Below are 25,435 nucleotides of genomic sequence, written 5' to 3' on the forward strand. Positions count from 1 at the left end.
TCTACTCTGCACTCTTTCCAGTGTCTCAAAAACTATTGTATAACATGGTGACCAAACTGGATGCAGTATTCCAAGCGTGGTGTTATCAAGGCCTTATAAAGCAGTACTAACACTTGTGATCTTGATTCCACCCCTCCATTAATGCAGCCTGGGACTATGTTGGCCTTTTGCCCACTTACTGCTGAGTTTTACTCACAAGTAGGTTACTTTAGTTGTTTTGTGCTTTCTTTCCCCACCAAATGATTTAGAGTGAAGACTAGCAATCAATGGCTGACAATTACCTCCACAAATTTAGTTACCCATACCACAATCACAAGGAAATCTCACCAATTGATTAGAGATTCACAGCAGGCAAAAACATTTTGGACTTGAGATTTTAATGCTAGTGGCAGGCAAAATGGGAATAAGTTCTAGAAACCTAGAACTAAGGAGACATTTCCTGACCATGAGAACAATTAATCAGTGGAACAACCTGCCTCCAGAAACGGTGAATGCTCCAACACTGGAAGTTTTTAAGAAGAAACTGGACAGCCATTTGTCTGAAATGGTATCATGTCAAACACAAGGGGGGGGGGCCGGATGCGGCCCACGAAGTGGTTTCATGCGGCCCGCGAAGCCATCCTGGAAACAGTGAGGGAACGGCCCCCACTGCCTTGGCCCTGGCCCAGAGACCCTCCTCCTGCCAGAGACCCTCAGATCTGTCCCACTCCTGCCCAGGCCCCCATAGGCACCCTTGACGCCAACGATGTAGAGCTGGCCACGCCCACCCAGTACACCATATGCATTCTGGCCACGCCTACCCAGTAGGCCACACCCACCCTGGCCACACCCACCCGCCCCCCTGAGGGCAACTGCAATGCTGATGCAGCCCTCAATGAAATTGAGTTTGACACCCCTGGTATAGGGTCTCCTGCCTGAGCAGGGGGTTGGACTAGAAGACCTCCAAGTACCCTTCCAACTCTTATTGTTATATCTCTCGTGGAGATGAACGTTGTCAGACGGCACAGTTTGAGGTTTTTTTTAAACCTATATTAATACATTTAATTGCACTTAATACACTTCAACAGGAAGAGAGTTGTAAAGACAAAAGTTGCCAATCTTTTTTTTTTTATTTATTCCTGATGTCAGATCTCACCTTTTGATGTTGTTGTTGTTGTTAATACAAGGCAGCCACTTAAGGCAGTTGCCAACCATTGAGGAAATACCGAAAGATGCCCACCATAAAAACGTGCAATTAACCCACACAGCCTTTGTGTTAATTCTTTTCCCCTTTCTTCAAACACCCCCGCCGGGGGGGGGGAACTCCGCCCAAGACTCCCCCCCCCACTTGATCGAGCAGCTAAAACCTGGCTTTAGCTTTTAGATCTATTCAGCTTTATCTCCTCCTCCCCCCCCCCCGCGCCCATCCACAAAAATCTAACCGGCGGGCTCGGTTTCCTGCATTTTTGCACACTCCCTTTGCACACTCGGCTCACAAGTCCCCCCCTCCCGCATACACACACCCCATTGCTAGCTCCTCGGAGGGGAGTTCCCCCCCCCCACCCCCGGACTGTCCATCGCTCTCCTTCTGCCCCTCGGCTTTGCGCAGCCCGCAACTCAGCCGAGAAAAGACACCGAATACAAAGAGGCGGAATGGTGGGGGGGGAGGGGAAGAAGTGTGTGTGTGGGGGGGGCGGAATGCAGAGGCCGGCTACCGATTCTCCCCTTTCCTCTTCCCGCTCGGCCGGTGTTCTCTCCCCTTACACCCCTTTCCCCGGCGTAAAAAAAGGGGCCTCTCCTCCCGCTCTCTCCGCCCCCGCCGCTCGCCTTGCGCGCTCGGCGGGGACGCGCCGGCCGGGGTGTCCGTCCCCCCCCCCCCGTGCGCGCCACGGAGAGGAGAAGGACGACCTTCTGGCCGGCGGGGGCTGCGGGGGCGCCTTTCCGTGTGCGTGGAAAGCGCTCGCGTCCCCCGGGAAAGAAGGGGAAGGGGGCGCCGGGCGAAGCGAGCCATCGAAACCAACCCCCCCTCTCCTCCAAAAAAAAGGCAGAGAGAGAAGGAAGGAAGGAAGGAAGGAAGGAAGGAAGATTCATTCTCATAGAGGAAGGAAGGAAGGAAGGAAGGAAGGAAGGAAGGAAGGAAGGAAGGAAGGAAGGAAGGGAAGAAGGAGGGGGAGCATCCAGGGTTCCGCCGTCGGAAAAGAAGGGAATTCCCCCCTCTCTGCTGCGGTGGCGGCGGCGGCGAGATCCAGGATGGGCGAAACCCCGTAGGAGGGAGGGAGAGCGCAGCGCAGCGCAGGCGGCCCCAGTCTTCGGGTAACCTTGATCCCAAGCCAGGGCTGGGGGAGGGGATTCCCCGCCTGGAACCCCCCCTCCTCCTCCTCCTCCTCCCTTTGCATCCGCCCCCTCCCACACCGCAGCCCCCCTCGCCTGGTCCGGGACCCCCCGCCAAGCGGCTTCATGGCTGGGAGGGGGCTCCAGACTGCTAGTGCCTAGCCCGGGGCCTTCGCTTTCCCCCTTTTGCAGGCGCGCAGACACACACAGACACACAGACACGCGCAGGCACCCCCTTCTCTCTCACTCACACACGCGGAGGTGGTCTTCCCTTCTTTCTCTCTTTCCCTCTCTCTCTTTCTCAGCTCCCCTCTTCTTCCTTTGCTCCTTCTCCTTCTCCTCTTCCTTCTTCCACCGCTGTCGCCTCCTCCTCCTCCTCCTCCTCGTCCTCCTCCTTTTGCTCCCGCTCCGGCCGAGGCCTTTCCTTCCCTCCGGAACCGATTCGCCTTCCTCCCCCCCCACCCCGGTGGCGGGAGGGAGGGAGGGAGGGGCAGGCGTCTTTCGCATCTTCCCCTCCCCCGCCGGCCTTCCCTCTTCTCTCTCTCTCTCTCTTTCCCTCTCTCTCTCTCTCTCTCCCTCTCTGCCCCCCTCCCCTCCACCAGCTCGGCGGATCGGGGGGGCAAGGCCTGGGAGCGGTGCTGGGGGTGGCCTCGGACGCGGAGACGGGGCGGGCAAAGCTGGACTCGGACCCGATGGCTCGTCCCAGGCCCCGCGAATACAAAGCCGGGGATCTGGTCTTCGCCAAAATGAAGGGCTACCCGCACTGGCCGGCCCGGGTGAGTAGCAAGCGGGAAGGGGGGGGGACGCCTGGCCGCGGGAAGAGGGAGGGGGGGCGGGCGAGGGCCTGGGGGGGGGACACCCGGCGCGGCCCCTTTCCCACCCCCACCCCCCCACAAGCCAGGCCCATCCCTTCCCTACCCCCCTCCCCCGTTGCCGCAAAGGGTTGGCCGCCGCTTCGCCTTTTGCGCTCGCCTCTTGATGGAGCCTTTGTGTTGGCAACGCGGGGATGGAGGAGGGCGAGGAGACAAGCCCCCCCCCGCTCCTCCTCGCCTGCCTCCTTTTCTTCTCTCTGAACCCCCCCCCCGCCAGCCGTTAAAATGGGATTTGGGGGCAACGGGGTGGGGGAAGAAGAGGGGGGGTTTCCCGGCTCTTTCTCCAATGGGATCTTTTACCACCCCCCCGGCGCACACCCCCTTTCTTCCTCTTTATCCTGCCCAGGCCTTTCAAAGCAGCCACCCCACCCACCTACCCACCCCCGGGTCGGTCGCGGATGGAGAGCGGGCGGGAGAGGAGAAGATGGGGGGGGGAAGGCGGGGAGGCGCGAGTGGTTGTCGCTGAAAGGCTGTAAAGGAGAGGAAGCCGCGGCTGGTCAGCCTGATAACGTTTATTGTCCCCCCCCCGTCCCTCCCCGCCTTAAATTCCCGGCTGAAAGCCACCCTCCGCCTCGCCCCCTTCCTCCTTGCCAGCGGGAGGGGTGGGGGAGGGGAAGAAACCCCGTATTTCCAACCCCTTCCCCACTCCAGAGTTTCTCAGCCTCTTCTGCAAGGCCCGCCTGGTTGGGGTGATGCTGCCCTTTCAACAAGAGAGATCCATAGTTTTGTGAAGCAGCCTTGATCGAGAGCCAGGTAGATCTCTCTGATCCAGGGGCAAAAAGCTTTACGGGCCTGTTCTTCAGCTCTGTGGCCTAAAATCTTGGACCTTTGAGGTTGGACACGGGTGCCTTACCTGCGAAATGGGCAGAGGTACTGAGCGGTTATGGGGCTTGGCAAGCCTTGAGGCCAAGAGGCCTAGTTGATGCCTTAGATTCGGTGGTCGCTGTTCCCTTATACGGGTAGTCCTCAAGTTACGACCACAACCGAGCTGCAGTTTAGTGTTGCTAAGTGAGACATTTGCTAAGCGACCTTTGCCTCGTTTTGCGACCTTTCTTGCCCCAGTTGTGAAGTGAACCCCTGCGGTTGTTAAGTCAGTAACTCGGCTCTTAAGTTGAATCGGCTTCCCTGTTGACTTTGCTCGTCATAAGGTCACAAAAGGGGATCACATGACCTTGGGACAATGCAACTTTGTAAGTAGGAGTCAGTTGCCAAGTGTCTAAATTTTGGTCACGTGACCATTGGGTTTGCTGCAGTGGTCATTAAGTGTGCCGTTTCAGTGCTGTTGTAATTTCGAACAGTCGCTAAAGCAGGGGTAGGCAACCTTGGCTCTTTTATGACTCGTGGACTTCAACTCCCAGAATTCCTGAGCCAGCCGTGCTGAGGGGAAAGGGAGAGGTTTCCAAGCTGAGCCATGCTGGCTCAGGAATTCTGGGAGTTGAAGTCCATGAAGTCATTAAAGAACCAAAGTTGCCTACCCCTGGACTAGAAGATCTGCAAGGTCCCTTCCAACTCTATTCTGTCTGATTGATCCCCACAATCAAATGCTTAAAATTGGATGCTTGGCAACCAGAATCTATTTACAACGGTTGCCATCATCTCCCAGGGTCACCTGATCACCATTGAACAACCTTCTCAGTGAGTTTCTGACAAGCAAAGTCAATAGGGAAAGGCAGATTGGTTTAACGATTGCATGATTCACTAAACTCTAGCGATTCACTTAACCATGATTTTAAAAAAAAAGCTCATGGTATTGGGTACAACTTAATAATTCTGGTCCCAGTTGTGGCTGGTCATAAGTCAAGGACCATCTGTATTTCTTTTGGCTTGCAACTGAAGCCAGGTGGAACTTATCGAGCATCCTTGCACTTCTGCCTTCTGCTCCAGAGGCCTCCTCAGCTGGTCATTTTAAGTTTGGAAGGCTTTGTGGTCCAGTCCTTGGGGGTTATAGGCAGAAGAGAAGGTCCCTCGTCTCTTAAGAGTGTGGCCAATTTTGAAGAGGCAACTGAAGAATAGCAAAAGTGCATATCTGTTCTTTAGTTGTGGAAGGAAACAGTCATTGCACATTTAGATGGATACAGTTGATCTTCATAGGCCCACAACCTAAAAGATTTGCAGATTTGTCTTTGGTTACTATATAAAAATCTAGAGTAATCTCTGCAGATTTTGGAGACCAGTTTTGTTTTCCCCTCCCCAAAGTTCTGCAACACTAATAATTGCTGTGTGTTGGATCCTATAGTACAGGGGTCCTCAACCCTGGCTGAGGAGTTCTGGAAGTTGAAGTCCACAAGTCTTAAAGTTGCCAAGGTTGAGGACCCCTGCTATAGTATAAGAAATACATAGTTAATAACAAGCCATCTCTTGGAGGGGAGGGGAAGACATGAATATAGTATGCATCCACTTAAAGTGGCTTTATTGACATGGCAAGTTTCCTGTGTGTTGGAGGCAGGACAGTTTTTTGACTTCAGAGGAGAATGTATGGCACAGCCCAAAGGTATCTAAATCCCTAATGAAGGTCTTCAGCTTCTGCGTTGAACAGTGAAAAATATGAAGGTATAGCACAACAACAGATGCTCAATAAGATACATGACTGCTTTGAGGAAGGACCATCAACCTGTGGTAGAACATGCTTTCAAAGGCCCTTCTTCAACTCCAAGCCTCTTCGGTTGAAAGGATCCAGTTTGGTAGATTCTGTAGGAAAGATCTCTCTCCATCTGAAATACTGGAGTGCTGTCGCTAGAAAGAGCAGTAGAGTCAAACTGTTTTAACACAATATGAGATAGTGTCCTATGTTTTATCCATAGGCTTAGTTACTTTCAACCACATGCCATTAGGAAATGGGTAGATCAGATTTTGGTTCAAGACCAGATCTTGTAACATCTTCAGCCTAACAGAAGACTGTGATTATTTCGACTGCTTTAACAAAATTCCAGATGCAATTATTTTTAACTGCCTTTTCTAACCTGATGCTTCCAAGGGATGTTTACCTAGCAACGTCTAAAATTCCCTCCAGGGTTGACTCTTGTAGTCTCAACATATCTTAAAAAAAAAAAGTTGGAAAGTTGACTTCAAAACCCTGTACTTCATAGTTTTGGAAGATTTCAAGATCCTACTAAGTAACTAAGGTGTGGTTTTGGAATGAGTTGAAGCTGTCACAGGCTTGTCTTTAAAAGGTTCCTTCCTCAAAAAAATGATTGAAAATAGTCCGTTCCAGGGATGTCCTTAATATGCAAGCCATTGCCCTCCATCAGACATCCTTAAGAGAAGTATCTTGTCCAATTTTTCCCAACTTTCCCAAGTTGGTTCCTTTAAGATGTTTTGTTTGCAGCCTGCCCCTATACATCTCTTTTTTATCTCTGTTACCTGGTTTCTATGTCTGGTGACAGCAAAAGTAGTAGCCATAGAATAGCCTCATGGAGCAAGAACGCTGAAATACCATTCTCTTCCATAATGAAGAATACAACAGTGCAGTGGCCCCCAACCTTTTGGGCATTAGGGACCGGTTCCGTGGAGAGAGTTTTTCCCGTGGGCCGGAAGAGGTGCTGGCTTCACGTGCTGCCTGCATCCCACGGATGGGGCTTTCCTTGTTTGCACAGCCTGGTTTCTCGCACGGCACGGGGTTTGGGGACCCCTACAAGTAACACATGTGTTTTAAACCTTTCTGTTTTTATCATATTCCTATGTTAAATCTATCAAAAAATGGGGAGGGGATATCAGATAGCATGTAGCAGATGTATGATGGGGGCAGCGCTTCAATTTTAATGGGCGTAGCTATCATCTAAAGACCTTCGTGGCATAGACTAGAGCAGTGATGGCAAACCTTTTAGAGACCAAGTGCCCAAACTGCAACCCAAAACCCACTTATGTATCGTCGGGTGCCGGGTGGGCGTGGGCCATTGGGTGGGTGTGGCCCCTTGGGTGGCCCATTGGGTGGGTGTGGCCCATTGGGTGGGCATGGCTGCAGTGGTAAGAGCAGACTGGGTGGGACTATAAAGTTCAATCAATCCATTCCAACTGTGCAAGACCTTTTTTCTCCCCCGCGAGAAGTTGAAATTGTTTGATTGATTGAACCTTTTTTTTTGCACACAGCAGCAGAGGCCTAAAGCAAAAAGGTTTTATAAAACCCAGCTGAAGGCCTAGGACTGGGGCGACGGGGCGCGTGTGCCCACAGAGAGGGCTCTGCGTGCCACCTGTGGCACGCGTGTCATAGGTTCGCCACCATGGGACAAGAGCAAAGAGTCTCCAAACTTGGCAACTTTAAGACCTGTGGACTTCAACTCCCTGAATTGCCCATGCTGGGTAGGGAATTTTGGGAGTTGAAGTCCACAGGTCTTAAAGTTTGGAGACCTTTGCATGGAGTCTGGTTATTTGAAGGACTATCTGTCTCTCCTATGTCTGGTCTGGATTTGGTCTGGTAGGGTTGGTGTTCTTGAGGTTCCTTCAACTGAACAATATCGGGATCCTGGAATGATGCCTTCTCTGTAGTAATGCCTGCCCTGTAGAATGAGGTGCCTCCAGAGACCTTCACCCTACTTTTGTTTCAACAGGGCTGGAAGATCTGGCTCTTCTCCTGGGCTTTTAACAAGACTGAGTAAAACCCCCTTGGATTGTTTTTATTTTTCTCATTCCAGTCTAGTTTTTATCATCTTGCTATCTTTGTTCCTTATTTGGGTCCTGATTGTATTTTTTTAAAATGTTATTTATTTATGTGACCTACCCAGAGTTGTTAGGTGTTGGGTGAACCTACAAAAGTAATAATAAATAAATCTTGATTATATTTTTTTACACACATCCTCATCCTGTGCTCCTGCCATAGTAAAAGATTTGATATGCTTTAAATAAGGGACACGGTGGCTCAGTGGGTTAGGACGCTGAGCTTGTTGATCAGAAGGTCGGCAGTTTGGCGGGTTGAATCCCGAGTGCCGCGTAACAGAGTGAGCGCCTGTTACTCATCCCAGCTTCTACCAACCTAGCAGTTCGAAAGCACGTAAAAATGCAAGTAGAAAAATAGGGACCACTCCGGTGGGAAGGTAACAGTGTTCCGTGCACCTTTGGCGTCTAGTCATGCTGGCCACATGACCACAGAGACATCCTCGGACAAGCGCTGGCTCTTCGGCTTTGAAACGGAGATGAGCACCGGCCCATAGAGTTGGAAACGACTAGCACGTGTGTGCGGGGGAACCTTTACCTTTACCTTTACCTTATGCTTTAAATATACCTCTTATATTCTAGTTCCTGAGGAGTTTTGTTGCATTTATTTATCCCTGTTTATAACCTCCCTAGAAATGTAGTAACAAAACGCTTTGGGCTCCTCTTAAGTTCTCAGGGTGATAAAATCCATGAAGTTAAATTTCAAGTCTTAGCCGCAAACTTGTTCTTTTAACAGAATAGCAGAGTTGGAAGGGACTTTGGTGATCTTATCTAGTCCAATCCCCTGCTTTTATTTTAGATCAGCTTGACTCTTCCAGTATGGGCTTCCTAATTTATATATGGGTATCTTTAATTTAGTTCATGGCTGCCAAAGATTATTTTTTTTAACATTCCCTTGTTTAAAAGATGCAACCATCGGGATAAAAAGGGAGAGGGGGGAAAACTATGCAACCATTCAAAGAGTTACAACTTCCTTATAATGATGAATCTGGAAGAAACGGTTCAAAAGAGAAAGAGCATCATCGAGGTAGACTTTGAGCCAAACCAAGGTTGCCAGAAATAAAACCACAGTAGAGAGAGACCCAAGTTGACCATCTAGCCTCAGTCCTGCCAAATCCAAGGATGATAGATGGAACAAATTGAAAGCAGAGATCCTTTTATAAGCCATCTTGTATCGCTGGAGCAAAGGTACAATACAAATCTACTCCCTCCTTTGGCTGTCAGAAGAGGGAAGAACCTGGACTTGTGTTCAGATAGAGAAGGTGAGCTGGTTCTTGGGAACGATCAGGAAAATTATATGAACGTTTCTTTTCAAACTGCTGCCTGAGAATGTGGGCAGTTTCATTCCCGTCTGGAGGATAAAGACTGGCAAAGCCTGCTTTACAGGAATACAGTAGTCCTCGACTTACAATAATTTGCTTAGTGACTGTTCAAAGTTACGACGGCATTAAAAAAAAAGTGACTGTTTGTCACACGACCCCGTTGCAGCATCCCCAGGGTCACGTGATCAAAATTCAGATGCTTGGCAACTGACTCGTAAACAACTGTGGCATGAAAGATCGTAAAATGGAGCCAAACTCCCTTAACAACTGTCACATTAGCAATCGATACGTTAGGACTCTGTTGCGGTTGTAAATCAAAGACCGCATGTAATACGTTGGAAGAGGGACCGTTATTTTATGGCAAAAAGGATTTTTTTTCCTATCAGAAGATTCTTAAGCTCACTCTCGGCTTCTCTAGGTGGGACAATGAAGCCCTGAAAATCAGCTTCCGATGTCAACGGTCCATAGTTGATGGACTGAGAGTACAGTAAGAAGTTCATTTTGTGCCCCGTTAGTGACAGTTACATATACAGTAATTATATCCCTTATTGACTATAAAGGTAAAGGTAAAGGTTCCCCCGCACATGTGTGCTAGTTGTTTCCGACTCTAGGGGCCAGTGCTCATCTCCGTTTCAAAGCCGGAGAGCCAGCGCTTGTCCGAGGACGTCTCCGTGGTCATGTGGCCGGCATGACTAGACGCCAAAGGCGCACAGAACGCTGTTACCTTCCCACCGTAGTGGTCCCTATTTTTCTACTTGCATTTTTACGTGCTTTCGAACTGCTAGGTTGGCAGAAACTGGGACAAGTAACAGGCGCTCACTCTGCTACGCGGCACTCGGGATTCGACCCGCCAAACTGCCGACCTTCTGATCAACAAGCTCAGCGTCCTAACCCACTGAGCCACCGCGTCCCTTTATTGACTATAATTCAGTCTAATTCTGCAGTAGAGTGGACTTTGATCTAAAAGCTTGATCATAATTCTGCTGGCCTGGATGGAACAAAAGTAACGTGTCTTCCTTCACAGATGGAAGAGTTTTGATACTTATTTTTTTTAAAAAAAATCTACAGCTGAACAGGCAAGCTACTTTGGTATTCCAAACCAACTTATCTGTCAAGCCAAATGATCATCTGGAATAACAGCTTTTGTTTTGGGTTTTTGCCTGTGCCTTTCCTGTCCAAACCTTTTAAACAATCCTACAGTAACTGAAACGTTCTCCGTTCGCTGAATTCCAAATATGAAAATTGCTTTCTTCGTGGCAATAATTGCTGGATGGCAGTCTGGTTGCCCTTCAGCCGTATTGGATGAGAGTTTCCACAAATCTTGCCTACAAAAATATCTTGAGTTGGATGAGATGGAAATTGAAGTCTAGAACATCTGGAACAATCTTGAGCTTAGATTTCAGAACAGTAGATTTCAGATCCTATTCAGCACGTTGGCTCTTAAAAGCAGACTTGAGAGGTTTCAGTGTGTTTTTATGAATCAACATATTGGATAGGATTGTGAGCGCTGGTATGAACTAGCCGTAATTTTGAAAGGCACTCTGGCAGATTGGCAAGCAAATAAAAATCTACTCATCATATCCAGCACAGCCATCATCCTTTCAGAAGAGGGTTTATTTTATCAGCTGTAACAAATTGTGATTTTATGCAAACATACTTCGCTTAATCTTTATGTATAGCAAATTGCAACATCAGTTCTTTGTTTATCCAATGCCACCAGTAGAAGCGATACAAAACATGGTTGTTCAGATATTAGCGTCAGGTCCTTTTTCCTAAGATAGGCTTATTGTCAGGGGTGAGGTGGGGAGATCTTAAGCTGCCTTTCTGTAGCATAGGACCATAGTCTTGTGTCCTACAGTCAGGAGAGATAGAGAACAAATTGTACTTCTTCCATGTCATGCCTTTAGTTGTTTGTAGCCTACAGTCATCAGAGTCTTTTATTTTCTCAAGGTTAAACGTATTGATTTCTTTTGATCACTCCTAGTTAATTTTTCAGCCCTGTGGCCCTTTCTGAACTTCCTTCTAACTCAGTAGGATGAGTGGGAAAGGAGAATGTTGCTGTCATGGTTCCGACAGATAGAGACAACTAGAATGAGAAGGAAAAATGGCTGCCGCCATGCTCATTCGTAGAGTTGACAGTTACATTTAACATACCTTAGACCAGGGGTGTCAAACTCAATTTCATTGAGGGCCGCATCAGCATGGCGGTTGCCCTCAAGGGGCCGGGTGGGTGTGGCCTGGGTGGGTGTGGCCTACTGGGTGGGCGTGGCTAGAGTGTGTATGGCCTGCTGGGTGGGCGTGGCCAGCTCTACATCGTTTGCATCAAGGGTGCCTATGGGGGCCTGGGCAGGAGTGGGACAGATCTGAGGGTCTCTGGCAGAAGGAGGGTCTCTGGGCCAGGGCCAAGGCAGTGGGGGCCATTCCCTCACTATTTCCAGGATGGCTTCGTGGGCCACATGAAACCACTTCGCGGGCCTGATCTGGCCCCCGGGCCTTGTATTTGACATGTCTGCCTTAGACGTTTTTCCAGGGTTAACTATCTTTCAACAGAGGCAGGTTGCAAGGGGCACAACTGGAATTTAGGAGCATGGTTTAGGACTCTTCATTGGACTGGCCAAGTGATAAACTGGAGGACAAACTCGGGTATCCAGTTTCTGGTTATTTGATCATCCTTTCCCTCCAGAGTTTCAGAACTCAACTGCTGGTGCCTTTGACCTCACAGGAAATGCAAGTTGTTTTTTTGCTACCACTGGGATCTTTGCAAAGAACCAGCGCTTGATTTCACCCTTGCTGGTCTCGTGAGGTCATCGTGAGCCCAAAGCATTCATGTATTTTCAAGAAAGGTGGGTGGGTGGTCATGGGAAGCACCTTAAATGGATTGTGATGCCTTGTGAGGTTGCCTTCAGTGGTGAGACGTGGCTGTTACACATGGCCAAATCCTGCCTTCTTCAGTCACAGAAAATGTTTTCCCCAGTACCGCTTCTTGAGTCTTTTGTCTGAAAATGCCACAGAGAAAGCCTGGGATGTTCTACATTGAAAGCATGACCACCAGCCAGGAACACTTAACTGATTTCTCTCTTTTGAGCTTTTGACAATGCTTGTGCCTATGGGCAGTTTGGCCACCTGCCTTTCTCATATCATGGCAAAACTTCCCACGGTCTGACCTTATATTTTCCCTCTAAGCCATAACTTTGTTTCTTTGCCTTAGCAATATTGCAAGAACTCAGCCAGAATAGTCCATAAACTGCAGTTGGTTCAGTAAGTCGTGCATTAACCGGGGGGTGGGTGGGGGGAACCAAAAATTTGAGTTCTTTATTCAGAGCATAGCTCTAAATAGCTTGAACTCAGTATGATTCCTATCCCAGTTTGGTCTCTGCTGTCAAATGGTTTTTGGAATTTTAACAGTAAGAATATGCCTTCCTCTGTTTTCTAAATGAAAGCTATTACTTAATTTTGCTCCAATTTGTAGGGCAGAAGTTCAGAGCAACTGCTTAAACAAGCAAACTGAAGAGCGATCTTGAAAAACCTTTTCTGGACCAAAGCCCAGAAAACAACCAGTTAAATATCTTGGAAATTGTTCTCTCCTGACCTTAGAGCAGGGATAGGCAACCTTGGCTCTTTTATGACTTGTGGACTTCAACTCCCAGAATTCCTGAGCCAGCATGGCTCAGCTTGGAAACCTCTCCCTTTCCCCTCAGCATGGCTGGCTCAGGAATTCTGGGAGTTGAAGTCCATGAGTCATAAAAGAGCCAAAGTTGTCTACCCCTGCCTTAGAGGTATCTCTAAAGGTGCCTTCCACGTATTTTGGACGTCGGTCTTCTGCTAAAGGCCAAGCTTTTTAGGGGCTGATGGGAATTGCAATCCAAACCATCAGATTGCCCAAAATGCATCCACTTTCCCCCAAAGATAGAACTAATCTAATCTAATCTAAACTAAACTAAACTAATCAAGGAGAGAAGCAATCTAGAACTAAGGAGAAATTTCCTGAGAGTTAAAAAAAATTAACCAGTGGACTGACTTGCTTCCAGAAGTTGTGGGTGCTCCATCACTGGAGATTTTGAGATCAGAAAGCCATTTGTCTGGAACAGTATAGGCCAGGGGTAGACAACCTTGGCTCTTTTATGACCCGTGGACTTCAACTTCCAGAATTCCTCAGCCAGCCACGCTGAGGGGAAAGGGAGAGGTTTCCAAGCTGAGCCATGCTGGCTGAGGAATTCTGGGAGTTGAAGTCCACGAGTCATAAAAGAGCCCCGGTTGCCTACCCCTGGTATAGGCTTTCCTTCCAAGGTCCGTCCTTTTAACTCTGTTATTCTGTAATATTTTCTGATCTGTTTGGCAAATACATCACATAATCCGAGCAATTCATGATATGATAGCAGTGTTCTAATATTAGAGGGGCTGTCACAAAGAAGAGGAAGTCAAACTATTCTCCAAATCACCAGAAGGCAGGAGATGAAACAACGGACGGAAACTAATCAAGAAGAGAAGCAACCTGGAATTAAGGAGAAACTTCCTAAGAGAGAGGACAACTAACCAGTGGAACGGCTTACCACCAGAAGTTGTGGGTGCTCCATCACTGGAGGTTTTTAAGACAAGACTGGACAACCGCTTGTCTCAAATGATATTGGGTCTCCTGCTTGGGCAGAGGGTTGGACTAGAAGACCTCCAAGGTCCCTTCCAACTGTTAATCTGAACCGTAGAACCATGAGATCTAGTGCCATATTCTTATTTTTCAAACAGATTTTGGACCGGGGCTACTAAAAGGTCTTATGGGTAAAGTAACTGTTAAAGTATCTTGCTCCTTTGTATATTTAATCTGGATATTTTTAGCGGTTTTTTATTGGTGTTATTGTTTAACATGCTTTTAGTATTTTAATTGTAATAAGATTTATTTTAAAAAATCTGTAAGCCACCCGGGGTCATTGACTGAGACGGGCAGCTATAGAAATTAAATGAATGAATGAACAAACAAATAGATAAATAAATTGGGATTGTCCTGCTGTCAGTCATTGCTCCTTTGGAAAATAGAAGATGTCTGTTCATGATTTGCAAGCAGGTAGAGGCTGGAAAAAGACAGACAGGATTGTTTTAAGTCATTTCCCAATCTGAGTATCTTGGAATTCTAACCATTTATGCTTCAACTCATGTAGCGGGATGAGTGGTGTACCCTTAGTTTATGATTTCCTGTGTAGGGAATCCTGATTTATCTCAGAATTTTTAGGGGAAAATTTTATGGCAAAGGTAGTTTCAGTTCAAAGGCAACCTCACCACCCACTATTAGAATTGTCTTATGTTGCTGTTAAGGGGTGCAATGGCTCAGCAATTAAAGACGTTGAGATTGTCAGCTGGAAAGCTGACAGCCGGGGTTTGAGACCCGAGTGTTGTGCGACGGGGTGAGCTCCTGTTCCTTGCTCCATCTCCTGCCCACCTAGCAGTTTGAAAGCGTGCAAATGCGAGTAGATAAATAGGTACCACTTCAGTGGGAAGGTAACAGAATTCTGTGCATCCTGGTGTATAGTCACGCTGGCTACATGACTTTGGAAGCATCTTTGGATAATGCTGGCTTCCTTGGCTAAGAAACAGAGATGAGCACCACCCCCTAGACTTGGACACAACTGGAAGGGGAAGCCTGTCCTTTTACCTTTACGTTGCTGTTGGCTAACACAGAGGTCTCCAACCTTTAGGGCACCAGGGACCGGTTCCGTGGAGAGAGGTTTTTCCACGGACTGAAGGCTGTGTGGTTTTGTGTGCTGCCTGCATCCCGCAGATGGGGCTTTGCTTGTTTGTGTGGACCGTTTGCTGGCATGCCAAGGACCAGTACCGGTCCATGGACTTGGGGTTGGGGACCCCTGGGCTAACAGGCTTGTTTAGCAACCTCTAGTCTTTTTTTCTCTTCATTTTCCAAAATTGTACCAGAAGCTGTTTGTAACCAACTCTAGCAAACTTGGCTCCTCATACAAAACTTCTTCATCTAATAACATCCTTTTGTCTTGGTCTCGTGCAAGTCAAGAGCAACCAGGCTCGGGTTATACGCATGCTTTGAAATAAAAAAAAATGTTGGGCAGGCATCTAATAGTGGCATTGTGCCACTTAGCAGGAAGACTGGAATCCACATAAAAGTCTCCAGAAGCTTATACAGCTGAGGAGTTTCAAGGATAAACATTAGGCATCCAGAGCTGAGTGAACAAAAAGAGAGAGTTTGTAAAATGTAGACAGGAAGTGAGATGGACTTTTATTTGGTTTTTTTAAGCTTTCTGTGCCTACGTTGCTGGGTTTTGTTAACGCTTTGAATGAGTCAGATTTAAGGCAAACAAAAAAACCCTGAGATGTTGAAAAGGCTAACTTCAAAGTTCACTGTCACGGTTGTGGATGTCAAGAACAGCCTACAAAATCTGTGTCAAAGCTTTTCCAACTTGATGACTTCACGTTGGTGGGGAATAAAATCTTGAATATTTGTATATAGATAGCATGGCCATTGCTGGCTTGACAAAGACAAATCTAGCAGATTGGGGGAAAGGCTATGATAGGTTTCCAGAAATTAGAATTCCAGTGCTATGAACTCTGGTTTTGCACTTGTTTTTAAAGCTCTTTTTGAGCTTTGAAAACTTATTCAGAGAATAAGTGTCCAGTGTTGCTTCAGAATAAATAAACCCCTAAATACAAGAATCTAATTGACTAATGGTCAGTCCTAAATTGGCTCTAGAGACAGAATTCAAGAGAGGTTGGACTTGGAATGTAACAACTCCGGGCTAGTTCCTCTCTTGACTTCTCCTCCCCACCCCGGTTCTATCTGTCCTACTGCATTCTGTGAGTGTGTGTATATCCATGGGCTTCTTGGCTGAACATTCATAGAAGTTGTTTTTCCAGTTGGATCTTTGCTATGGACATCAAAGGCAAGACTAAAGAGGAAATAGCAATAGCGCTTAGACTTATAGACTGCTCCACAGTGCTTCACAGCCCTCTCTGAATGATTTACAGAGTCAGCCTATTGCCCCCAGCAATCTGGATCCTCATTTTACTGACCTTGGAAGGATGGAAGGTTGAGTCAACCTTGAGCCCCATCAGGATCGAACTCCAGACAGTGGGCAGAGTTAGCTTGCAATACTGCATTCTAACCACTGTGCCACCAGGGCTCCTTCCATAGAGTTAAGTGAACCACCTCATTCAGAAAATCAGTTCACTTGAGTAAACTCTGATTACCATTGGTCTTTACAGCAGTTCTCCACAGCCAAAATATTCCCCTAATATTATCCTGACTTTACTTCTCCCCCCACCCTCCAAATATAGCATTAGCTTGAGGATTACAGATCCATACCTGAAGCAAAATATATGCTGTAGTTAGCTACTCATCGCTTTTTTATATCAACCAATTAATTGTTCTGTTAGATCCATATAAATATCTGTGTCACTCTCCAGCTACACTGAAGGAAATGCAATGTGTACTATAGTCAACCAAAGAGGCTGTTGTTAGAAGAAAATATTGTGCTGGTTAATTCTGAACTTGCAGTAACACAATCGAATGCATATTCTCTACCCTGTTTTTAATGATTCAGCCTCACTGATTAATTGGTTCTAACTAATCACAGTACTTTGGCTGATTAATCTAGCCAGCCTAATGTTTCCTTTCATAGAGAAATATAACAGGAAGTTGTGGGAGTAAGTGATAAAGAAAGTTACATCAGTAAATCTGAGGCCATTTAAGGAATAAGTGAGAGTAAGGGCTGTTGGGAATTAGTAACAATTTTATATTTTTAGTGATTTTTTTTTAAAGTATTTTTTTCTGTTTCAAAGAACAATGAATCAAAAGAAAGAAACACCTAAACATTTATGTAGCATTTTAGAAGAGAAACATCTGGTACACATAGATCATTATTATTAATAATATTAGTTAAATTTATTGGCCACTCAAGTCCTGTAATATTAGTAACCATTACTTAACCATCACTATGAATAATTATAGCAATAATAAATAGTAAGTGGCCAAACTAGTAGAACAGTAAATCCCAAAACCTATGTCCTAAGGGCAACCGAAGACATAATTCCACTTCTATCCTTTAGTTATAAACTGAAATCTTTTGTGGCTTTGTAAACAACATCACATTAAAAGAGATCTTCTGTATGAAATATTTAGAAAAGGAGAAAAGCCAACATTTATATGATACGGTTTTATACGATATAAATGAGACAAAGAGCTGAAAGTTATGTTTTTGCCCCAAAGCAAAGAATCTTGCTGCAGTGTTTATCAACTGCTCACCCTCAAATATTTAGCAATTAAAAGTGGGTCCAGCCTTTAACGATTTTTGAAAAAAAACACTGAACAATGGAGTTCTCTTTTCAAGGAATGGCTATTACCGTCCGAACTCTTAAATGGTAGACTATGACATCACCCTGTCAACAAAAGTGCGTATAGTCAAGGCTATGGTCTTCCCAGTTGCAATGTATGGCAGTGAAAGTTGGACCATAAGAAAGGCTGAGCGCCAAAGAATTGAGGCCTTTGAACTGTGGTGCTGGAGAAGACTCCTGCGAGTCCCTTGGACTGCAAGGCGATCAAACCGGTCAGTCCTAGAGGAGATCAATCCTGACTGCTCTTTAGAAGGCCAGACTCTGAAGCTAAAACTCAAGTACTTTGGCCACCTAATGAGAAGGAAGGACTCACTGGAGAAGAGCCTAATGCTGGGAAAGATCGAGGGCAATAGAAGAAGGGGACGACAGAGAATGAGGTGGCTGGATGGAGTCACTGAAGCAGTAGGCGCGAGCTTAAATGGACTCCAGAAGATGGTAGAGGACAGGAAGGCCTGGAGGAATGTTGTCCATAGGGTCGCGATGGGTCGGACACGACTTCGCAGCTAACAACAACAATGTATTTTTTAGAGGATTTGGACATTTTTCAAAGTTGGGCTCAGGATGATACATTGGTGGTTGGAAAGAGTGAACTACAGTATGAAGCACCCTGAAGACACCAAGATTCACGCAGGCTCGAATTGGGTTTTGAAGCTGAGAATTAGGGCTTAGACTAGAGCACAGAATTTAACTGTATAGCCTATTTTAAAAGAATCTTGAAAACCCAGCAGCATTTCTCTTTGCTTCCCTATACAAAAGGGAAGCAAGGAGAAATGCTATTCACCTTCCCTTCCCCTATCCAGGGGTAGGCAAACTTGGCTCTTTTATGACTCATGGACTTCAACTCCCAGAATTCCTGAGCCAGCCACGCTGAAGGGAATGGGAGAGGTTTCCAAGCTGAGCCACGCTGGCTCAGGAATTCTGGGAGTTGAAGTCCACGAGTCATAAAAGAGCCAAGGTTGCCTACCCCTGTTATATTACCTTTACATTGTATGTTGCTTTATTACCAAGTGATGCTCACCCCCAAAATGCAGATAGCCAAGAGAGGGCAGCAAAGAGCTGCAGACACCTTAACTCTCTGCTGCCATCTACTGGTCATCTGGAAAGTTATCGGCCGGTTAGAGCAAAGGTGTGTCTTGCCTATTTATTGCTCACCTACACTGCCTCTTACGGGAACCATCCAGGCTAGAGCTAAGTCCTGATTGTACTAAGGGTTTCATGAGCTGCCCTCCCTTCCCAAGCCTCCTAATTCTAACACCAATCCCATTCTTAAGCAACATAAGATCTATTTCTCCATCGTCTTCCGCATCTGGTTAGAGAAAGGCTATTATCTTCCTAAACAGTGGGAGGGTTGATGTACAAGGGGAGAACCAACAAAGAGGAGTTTGCTGCTTGGCGCCAACTCTAGCCTACTGGTGGGGTTGTGTTACAGCCTGCACTTCGGCAGTAGTTTGTTTTCTTCCCGGAGCAACCAACAGCGTGGGGATTGTTGTGCGGCAGGGGTGAGCAGATGCTCCTCTGTCCCTCCTTTGTTCCTGGATCTCAGTGCGGTGGGGGGAGGGGGCTGATGAGTGGGCATCTCCCCCTCCCTCTTTCTTTTCCCTTTGGGTCCTGGAGCCGGTGAGAAGACTTGCCAATGCAGCCTCAGGAAAACAACAGCTACAGGGAGAAATAACCTGGCTGCCAAGATTGCCACCGAATCTGGCTGAGGCTGCGGGCGCCCTAATTGTTCCCTTTCCTTTTTTTTTTCTCTTTCTAGCTGATTCCAACTGGAATTACTATCAGAGCGGAATCCCTCTTTGTGTCGAAAGGATACAGCTCGCCACAGAGGGCAGGCAGGTAGCGAGCTTTGTCCCTGCTGGAGTAAAAAGGGCCACATTTTGTTTTCCAGCTTTACAAGGAATCGATGCTTGTGTTTGCCAGGCTTCTTTTCTGCAACGATTGGGTGGGGGACATGTCACTCAAACGGTGACAATGCAGAGCCCCTCCTCCAAAAGAGGAGGAGTCTTCCATTGCCAAGCCTTGATTGGCGGTTCCATCACACTCTCCTCCCTTCCTCCAGTTTCCAGTGTCGCTGATACAAAGGGACATCAGCTGTCTTTGCCTCTTCCTGCACACACACACACACACACACACACACTATTCAGTCACAATGGGAAGGGTGGAGAGAACCGCATTCTCCAGCCCGGCGTGGAATAGGGTGAGACTGGAATTCCTGAAATAACATGAACTGGGAATCCTGAACCTGGAAATCCTAAAACTTCACAAAGAGGTTGTGAAGACACAAATGTTTGTGTCTTTTGCCTAATGACACTGACACACAGGATACGATCTTGGCTTCTCTTGCACAAGATGGCGGGCAATCGTCCTTTCTAACATCAGGAACAACCTAATCTAAAAGAAGCAGATGCTTCGTTCTTCAGGGTTGTTAAAATTTCCCCAAACGAACCAGATCAAAGTATGTTCTTGATGAATGTTTATTGAAATGTTAATCCAAATGAGATTGGTGAAGTTTCCCCTCCCCCCCGCCCCCTTTGCAGCCCTCTTCCTTCTGAGATCTCACAGGCCTCTTGTTCTCCTGCTTTCCCAAAACTAATTTTTCCTACAAATCATGGTGTAAGCTTGGAAGCTCTGCAATTTGTAGAGCTCTTGGTTGTTTTCTTGCAAATGCTCATTATCCAACTAGGTAAGACCTTCGTTTTTTTTTTTATAAACGAAGAGCAAAGCCTACTGACATCTAGCAGTGATGATATTGCCTAGTTGGGTCATGAAACGTCTGCAAGAAAAAACTGCCAAGCTCAGAGAGCACCAAAGACCCCACAGTGCCACCCTGAGCTTAAAAAATAAAATAAAATCATTTCTGTTGGTGCTGTACAATTTGTTGGGTATGTGGAGATGTCTTGTGCTTGGGATCTAGTAAGGGTTTATTTGCTGGTTTGTTTTTAATTCATTTTGGGAGTTTTGGGAGTGGATTTTATGCTTTTTGCTATTTGTATTGTTTTGTGCTTATGAGCCACTCTGGGCTGTGCAAATCTTTTTAAATCAATAAACAGTGAGACGATTTAGTAAGCATGGACCTGCTTATTAAAATCATTATTTTTCAAGGAAGCTTTCTTAAGACTACTCTCAGCGAAAGTGAAAAAAGTGAAAAAAGAGGAGCTTGCCACTGTGAAAATAGAATAAAATCCCAATTTTGGAAAAGGCATTTTAGTTGTTTTCTTTTTTTTTCTTTAGAATGAAATTCCAGCCTTTGCTTGGAAGGCTTCCCACTTACTGTTTGAGTGTAGTGGTGGGTGCTGCAGTCGTATTGTTAAGCAATCATATCGTTATTATTGTCGTGTCATACTAGTCAGGAAATGGCTGCTTGCTGTTTGTAACAAAACACTTTTTAAAAGCACCCAGCCATCGAAAATTCCCTCTCCTTTTTAAACCCTTTGATGCTTCAGCAATTCTTTTCATCTTTGGGGATAAACAACAAGCCGCAAACATGTCGCCAGTCCTTGATCACTTCCTAGCAATTTTATATTTAGTTGTAGCAGTTTGTTCTAAGCTTCATGTTTCATGGGGTGCGTGAACCAGGTCTTCCAGTCTCGTCTGAAACTGTAGCTCTTGCGTCACATATTCTTGGAAGTGTGGGAATAAAATCAAGGGAAGACCCCCATAGGAACTGTCTAGACTAGTTTTCAAGTTGGGGAAATGAACAGGTACGAACATGAGATACCTTGTTTTGGGATTATTGTGTAGAAGGGAAGAATGGAATGGAATCCAGGCTTAAAGATAAAAATAGTCCTTTTTTAATTAATCCTACAGGAAGTCTTTTATCTACAGAGGTTTTGGGCACTTTTTCTCTTGAAGGCTTCTAGGCCCAATTCATACTTCTGGTTACTGTCTATAAAGGTTTGTGTTTTTCAAACTTGGCAACTTTAAGATGTGTGGCCTTCAATTCCCAGGGCTGGCTAGGGAATTATGGGAGTTGAAGTCTACCTATCTTAAAGTTGCACGTTGGAAAAGCACTGGGTAAGGAGCCCTGTATCCAAGCAGAATCCGTTCCTCCTGTTAAGACATCAAAAGAAGGCCCATTCGAGACGAGGAGAGATGGTTCAGAGAAGACAAGTCCTTGGCCATGACCATCTATTGAAGCTTTGCCCATGTGAAGGGTGTGGAGCTGACGTTGGCCAACTGTTAAGAAGGAATTTTGAGAAATGATTAGACAGTGCTGAGAAAGAAAGAAGCTTGAGAATCCTGCCTTGATTTTGTTCAGAGGGGACAGAGAGAGAAACCTGGACAGGTTCTCAAGATGGGTGGTAACCTTGCAAAGTAGACCGAGTCACAAAGCAGCCAGGACAGGGATCCCAAGCATTTTTTTTTAGGGTAGAATAATAGAATCTTACTTATTTATTCAATTTCTTTCTTGGTCAACTCAAAACGGCCAAGAGCCATGGTGTCACAATGGTTAGAATGCAGTATCGCAGGCTAACTCTTCCCACTGACAGGAGTTCGATCCTGACCGGCTCAAGGTTGACTCAGCCTTCCATCCTTCCGAGGTCGGTAAAATGAGGACCCAGATTGTCAGGGGTGATAGGCTGACTCTGTAAACCGCTTAGAGAGGGCTGTAAAGCACTATGAAGCAGTATATAAGTCTAAGTGCTATTGCTATTGCAGGCTAACTGTCCACAGCCTGGAGTTCGATCCTCACTTGCTCAAGGTTGACTCAGCCTTCCATCCTTCCGAGGTCGGTAAAATGAGGATCCAGATTGTTGGGGCAAATATGCTGACTCTGTAAACCGCTTAGAGAGGGCTGTAAAGCACTGTGAAGCAGTATATACATCTAAGGGCTAGTGCTAGTGCTATTCATAACCTGATGTGCCCACTTCCTATTTTCTCACAACAAATACCTTGCAATGTAGACTTGAGAAAGAGGGACTGATCCAAAATCATCTATCTGACTTTTGTCCCTAAGGACAGGCTAAAACTTAGAGTCTCCCAGGTTTAGCCTAGCCCCATGGTGGCGAACCTATGGGGTGCGTGCCACAGGTGACACGCAGAGCCCTCTCTGTGGGCACGTGCACCGTCGCCCCAGTCCTAGGCCTTCAGCTGGGTTTTATAAACCCTTTTCGCTTTAGGCCTCCATCGCTGTGTGCAAAAAAAAAAAAGGTTCAATCAATCAATCAGTTTCAACTTCTCGCAGGAAAAAAATGATTTCGCAAAGTTGCAATTGATTGAACTTTTTAGTCCCGCGCAGTCTGCCATTACCACCACAACCACACCCACCCCAATGGGCCACGCCCACCCGGCACCCAACAATACATAAGTGGGTTTTGGGTTGCAGTTTGGGAATTCGGTCTCTAAAAGGTTCGCCATTACTGGGCTAGAACTTAGTCTCCCAGGTTTAGACTAGCACCGTTGCTGCTACACCCAAGCAGCTCTCAATTTTGGTGTCCACCCTGAACCTTCGCTTGAATGGCGCTTCCCATTGTCCATTGATCTCTATGCTCTCTGAGTAGGTTTTCTTAAAACTGGACATTTATTGATGGATCATTCTTTCTCTTTGACTAACAGATTGATGAACTCCCCGAGGGCGCTGTGAAGCCTCCAGCAAATAAATATCCCATTTTCTTTTTTGGGACTCATGAAACGTAAGTGAGCAAATTCTGCAGACCTTTTTAAGAGGTGCTGACGTTTAAGCTTATTTGCGTGCTTATTTATTAAGATTTGTTTTGCCGGCCATCCCGTTTTGAAGCATATTAGGGTGCGCAAAACATTTCGAACACAAGAAGTCCTCAATTTATGACAGGTTGCTTACGGACCGTTCCGAAGTTACAAGGAACCACCTCAGCAATACCTGGCAACCAAATTCCAAAGTTCTCAAGGGATTTATGACCGTTTGCTGCATCCTACAATGACACGACTGTTTAATGAAGTTTTGCTGAAAAAAACAGCATTTACTTCTGGTTTTCAGCAAAACCAGCCCATAGCAGACAATTGGATAATTGATTTCGCTTAGCTACCGTGGCATCTGCTTAACAACCAGTTCAAAAGTGGTTGTAAAATTGGGTCACACAGCTAACCCACTTTACAACCGTCATGACTTATGACCATAATCAAGGGGCTCCATTACAGTCATAAGCCAAGAAGTCCTTGTACGTTTTTGCACATCCTGAAAGCGGCTCTTGTGATATTATTGCAGATGTTCTGGTAGTTGGTCTCAGAAGGCATCCAAGGGTCTAACACAGCTCAGAATTATTATTATCTTATCTATCCATCTATTGTGCCCACAGTTAAAAATGACAATAAAGGTTATCTATGTATGTATGTATCTATCATCTATCTATCTATCATCTATCTATGTATCTCTATCTATCTATCCATCCATCCATCTATCCATCCTTTGTGCCCACAGTTAAAAATGACAAAGGTTATCTATGTATGTATGTATCTATCATCTATCTATCTATCATCTATCTATGTATCTCTATCTATCTATCCATACTTTGTGCCCACAGTTAAAAATGACAATAAAGGTTATCTATGTATGTATGTATGTATCTATCATCTATCTACCATCTATTTCTCTATATGTATCTATGTATCTATCCATCTATATCTATATGTATCTATCATCTATCTATGTATCTTCTATCTATATCATCTATCTATGTCTGTCTGTCTGTCTGTCTATCTATCTATCTATCTATCCATCTGTCCATCCATCCATCCTTTGTGCCTGCAGTTTAAAATGACAAGGTTATCTATCTATCTGTCTAAAATTGCAACAGCTGCAAATGAGCTTGAAACCATTCACATTCAGAAATATTTTGCCGATCTGCATGCTTACGAAGCTTTCTTCTTTGCTGTGATCTCAGACTGGATCACAGCTGCATCAGGAGTTCATGCTTTTTGTTGTTTTCTAAGTCGGCGGCCCCTCACCTTCTGGGCACCAGCGACCGGTTCTGTGGAGAGACGTTTTTTCCATGGATCGGAAGGGGTGTGATTTTGTGTGCTGCTTGCATCCGGTGGATGGGGCCCTGCTTATTCGTGTGGCCCGCTTGCTGGCATGCCGTGGACCACCACTGGTCCATGGACCGGCAGTTGGGGACCCCTGTTCTAAGTGTTGGGAGGAAGGGTTATGATTATTAGCTATATAATTTGCCCCTTGAATAACCTTTTTCTTAACTGTTATCGGGTGACTTCTCTTTCCAAATGGAGGAGGTTTTAATGGCCTGTTTCCTGCCACTGCAGTATTTTCCGCTTTGCGTTTTTTTTATGGTAACATAGAAAAAGCAAAAATAATAATAGTAATGCAAGGAAACCCATAATTATAGCCCTTCTGCTCCCTTCCCCATCTGAAAAGACAGAGTGCAATTAAGAGATTATGTATTAATTCAGCAGGTCAGACCTCCAGATCCAGGAAATTTAATACATTGCTGGGGGGGGGGATTTGGAGAATTGAATGAGACTTTTAAAAAACAGTGTGGAAGGATATTGGTCATTCCCATCACTTGAGGAAAAAGCATGCATTTGCAAACCACCTGACTGCATCCGATGACGTGAGCTGACGGTCAGGAAAGCTTACGCTTTCTCACAAGATGTCTTAGAGAAAATGCTATCAGACTCTTGATTTTTGCCACCGTAGAAGAAAGACTCTCTTCTCCTCCTCCAAGTACAGCAGTTGAGAAGTAGAGGGTGAAAGCAGGACCTCGCCTCGCCTGTCACAAAAATACCTTGCCGCTAAAGGAAAAGGTCAAAGACAGGATAGTCCCTGAGCACAGCACCGACACGCAGTTCTGCCTTTCTGCAGTGGTCGATGGCTTCGCTGCACTTCTCTGCCTGCGGAGTCACGACTGTTTCCTTGGCAGCTGTTGAGGAGACACTTTCATAGAGGACTTGATTGGCAAAAATGGACCGTCTCTCATGAGTCACCAGACAAACACTGCTCACCAATCA

At 46.0% G+C, this 25,435-nt stretch overlaps 1 protein-coding gene across 3 annotated transcripts in view; it reads left to right on the forward strand.

Annotated features, from left to right (window-relative positions):
- Positions 1-2,365: 2,365 nt before the first annotated feature.
- The window catches only part of HDGFL3 (HDGF like 3), a 33,280-nt gene continuing 10,210 nt past the window's right edge, over positions 2,366-25,435 (forward strand). The window contains exons 1-2 of one of the 3 annotated variants that reach the window (XM_081337217.1): positions 2,366-3,086; positions 23,051-23,127. In XM_081337217.1, the coding sequence (XP_081193343.1) occupies positions 3,003-3,086; positions 23,051-23,127 (161 nt within the window). In that variant the 5' untranslated portion in view covers positions 2,366-3,002. The remainder of the gene's footprint in view (positions 3,087-23,050; positions 23,128-25,435) is intronic. The other 2 variants (XM_081337215.1, XM_081337216.1) reach the window with 2 other exon arrangements.

Source organism: Vipera berus (assembly GCF_964194415.1).
Source record: "Vipera berus genome assembly, chromosome: 12".
Lineage (NCBI taxonomy): Eukaryota > Metazoa > Chordata > Lepidosauria > Squamata > Viperidae > Vipera > Vipera berus.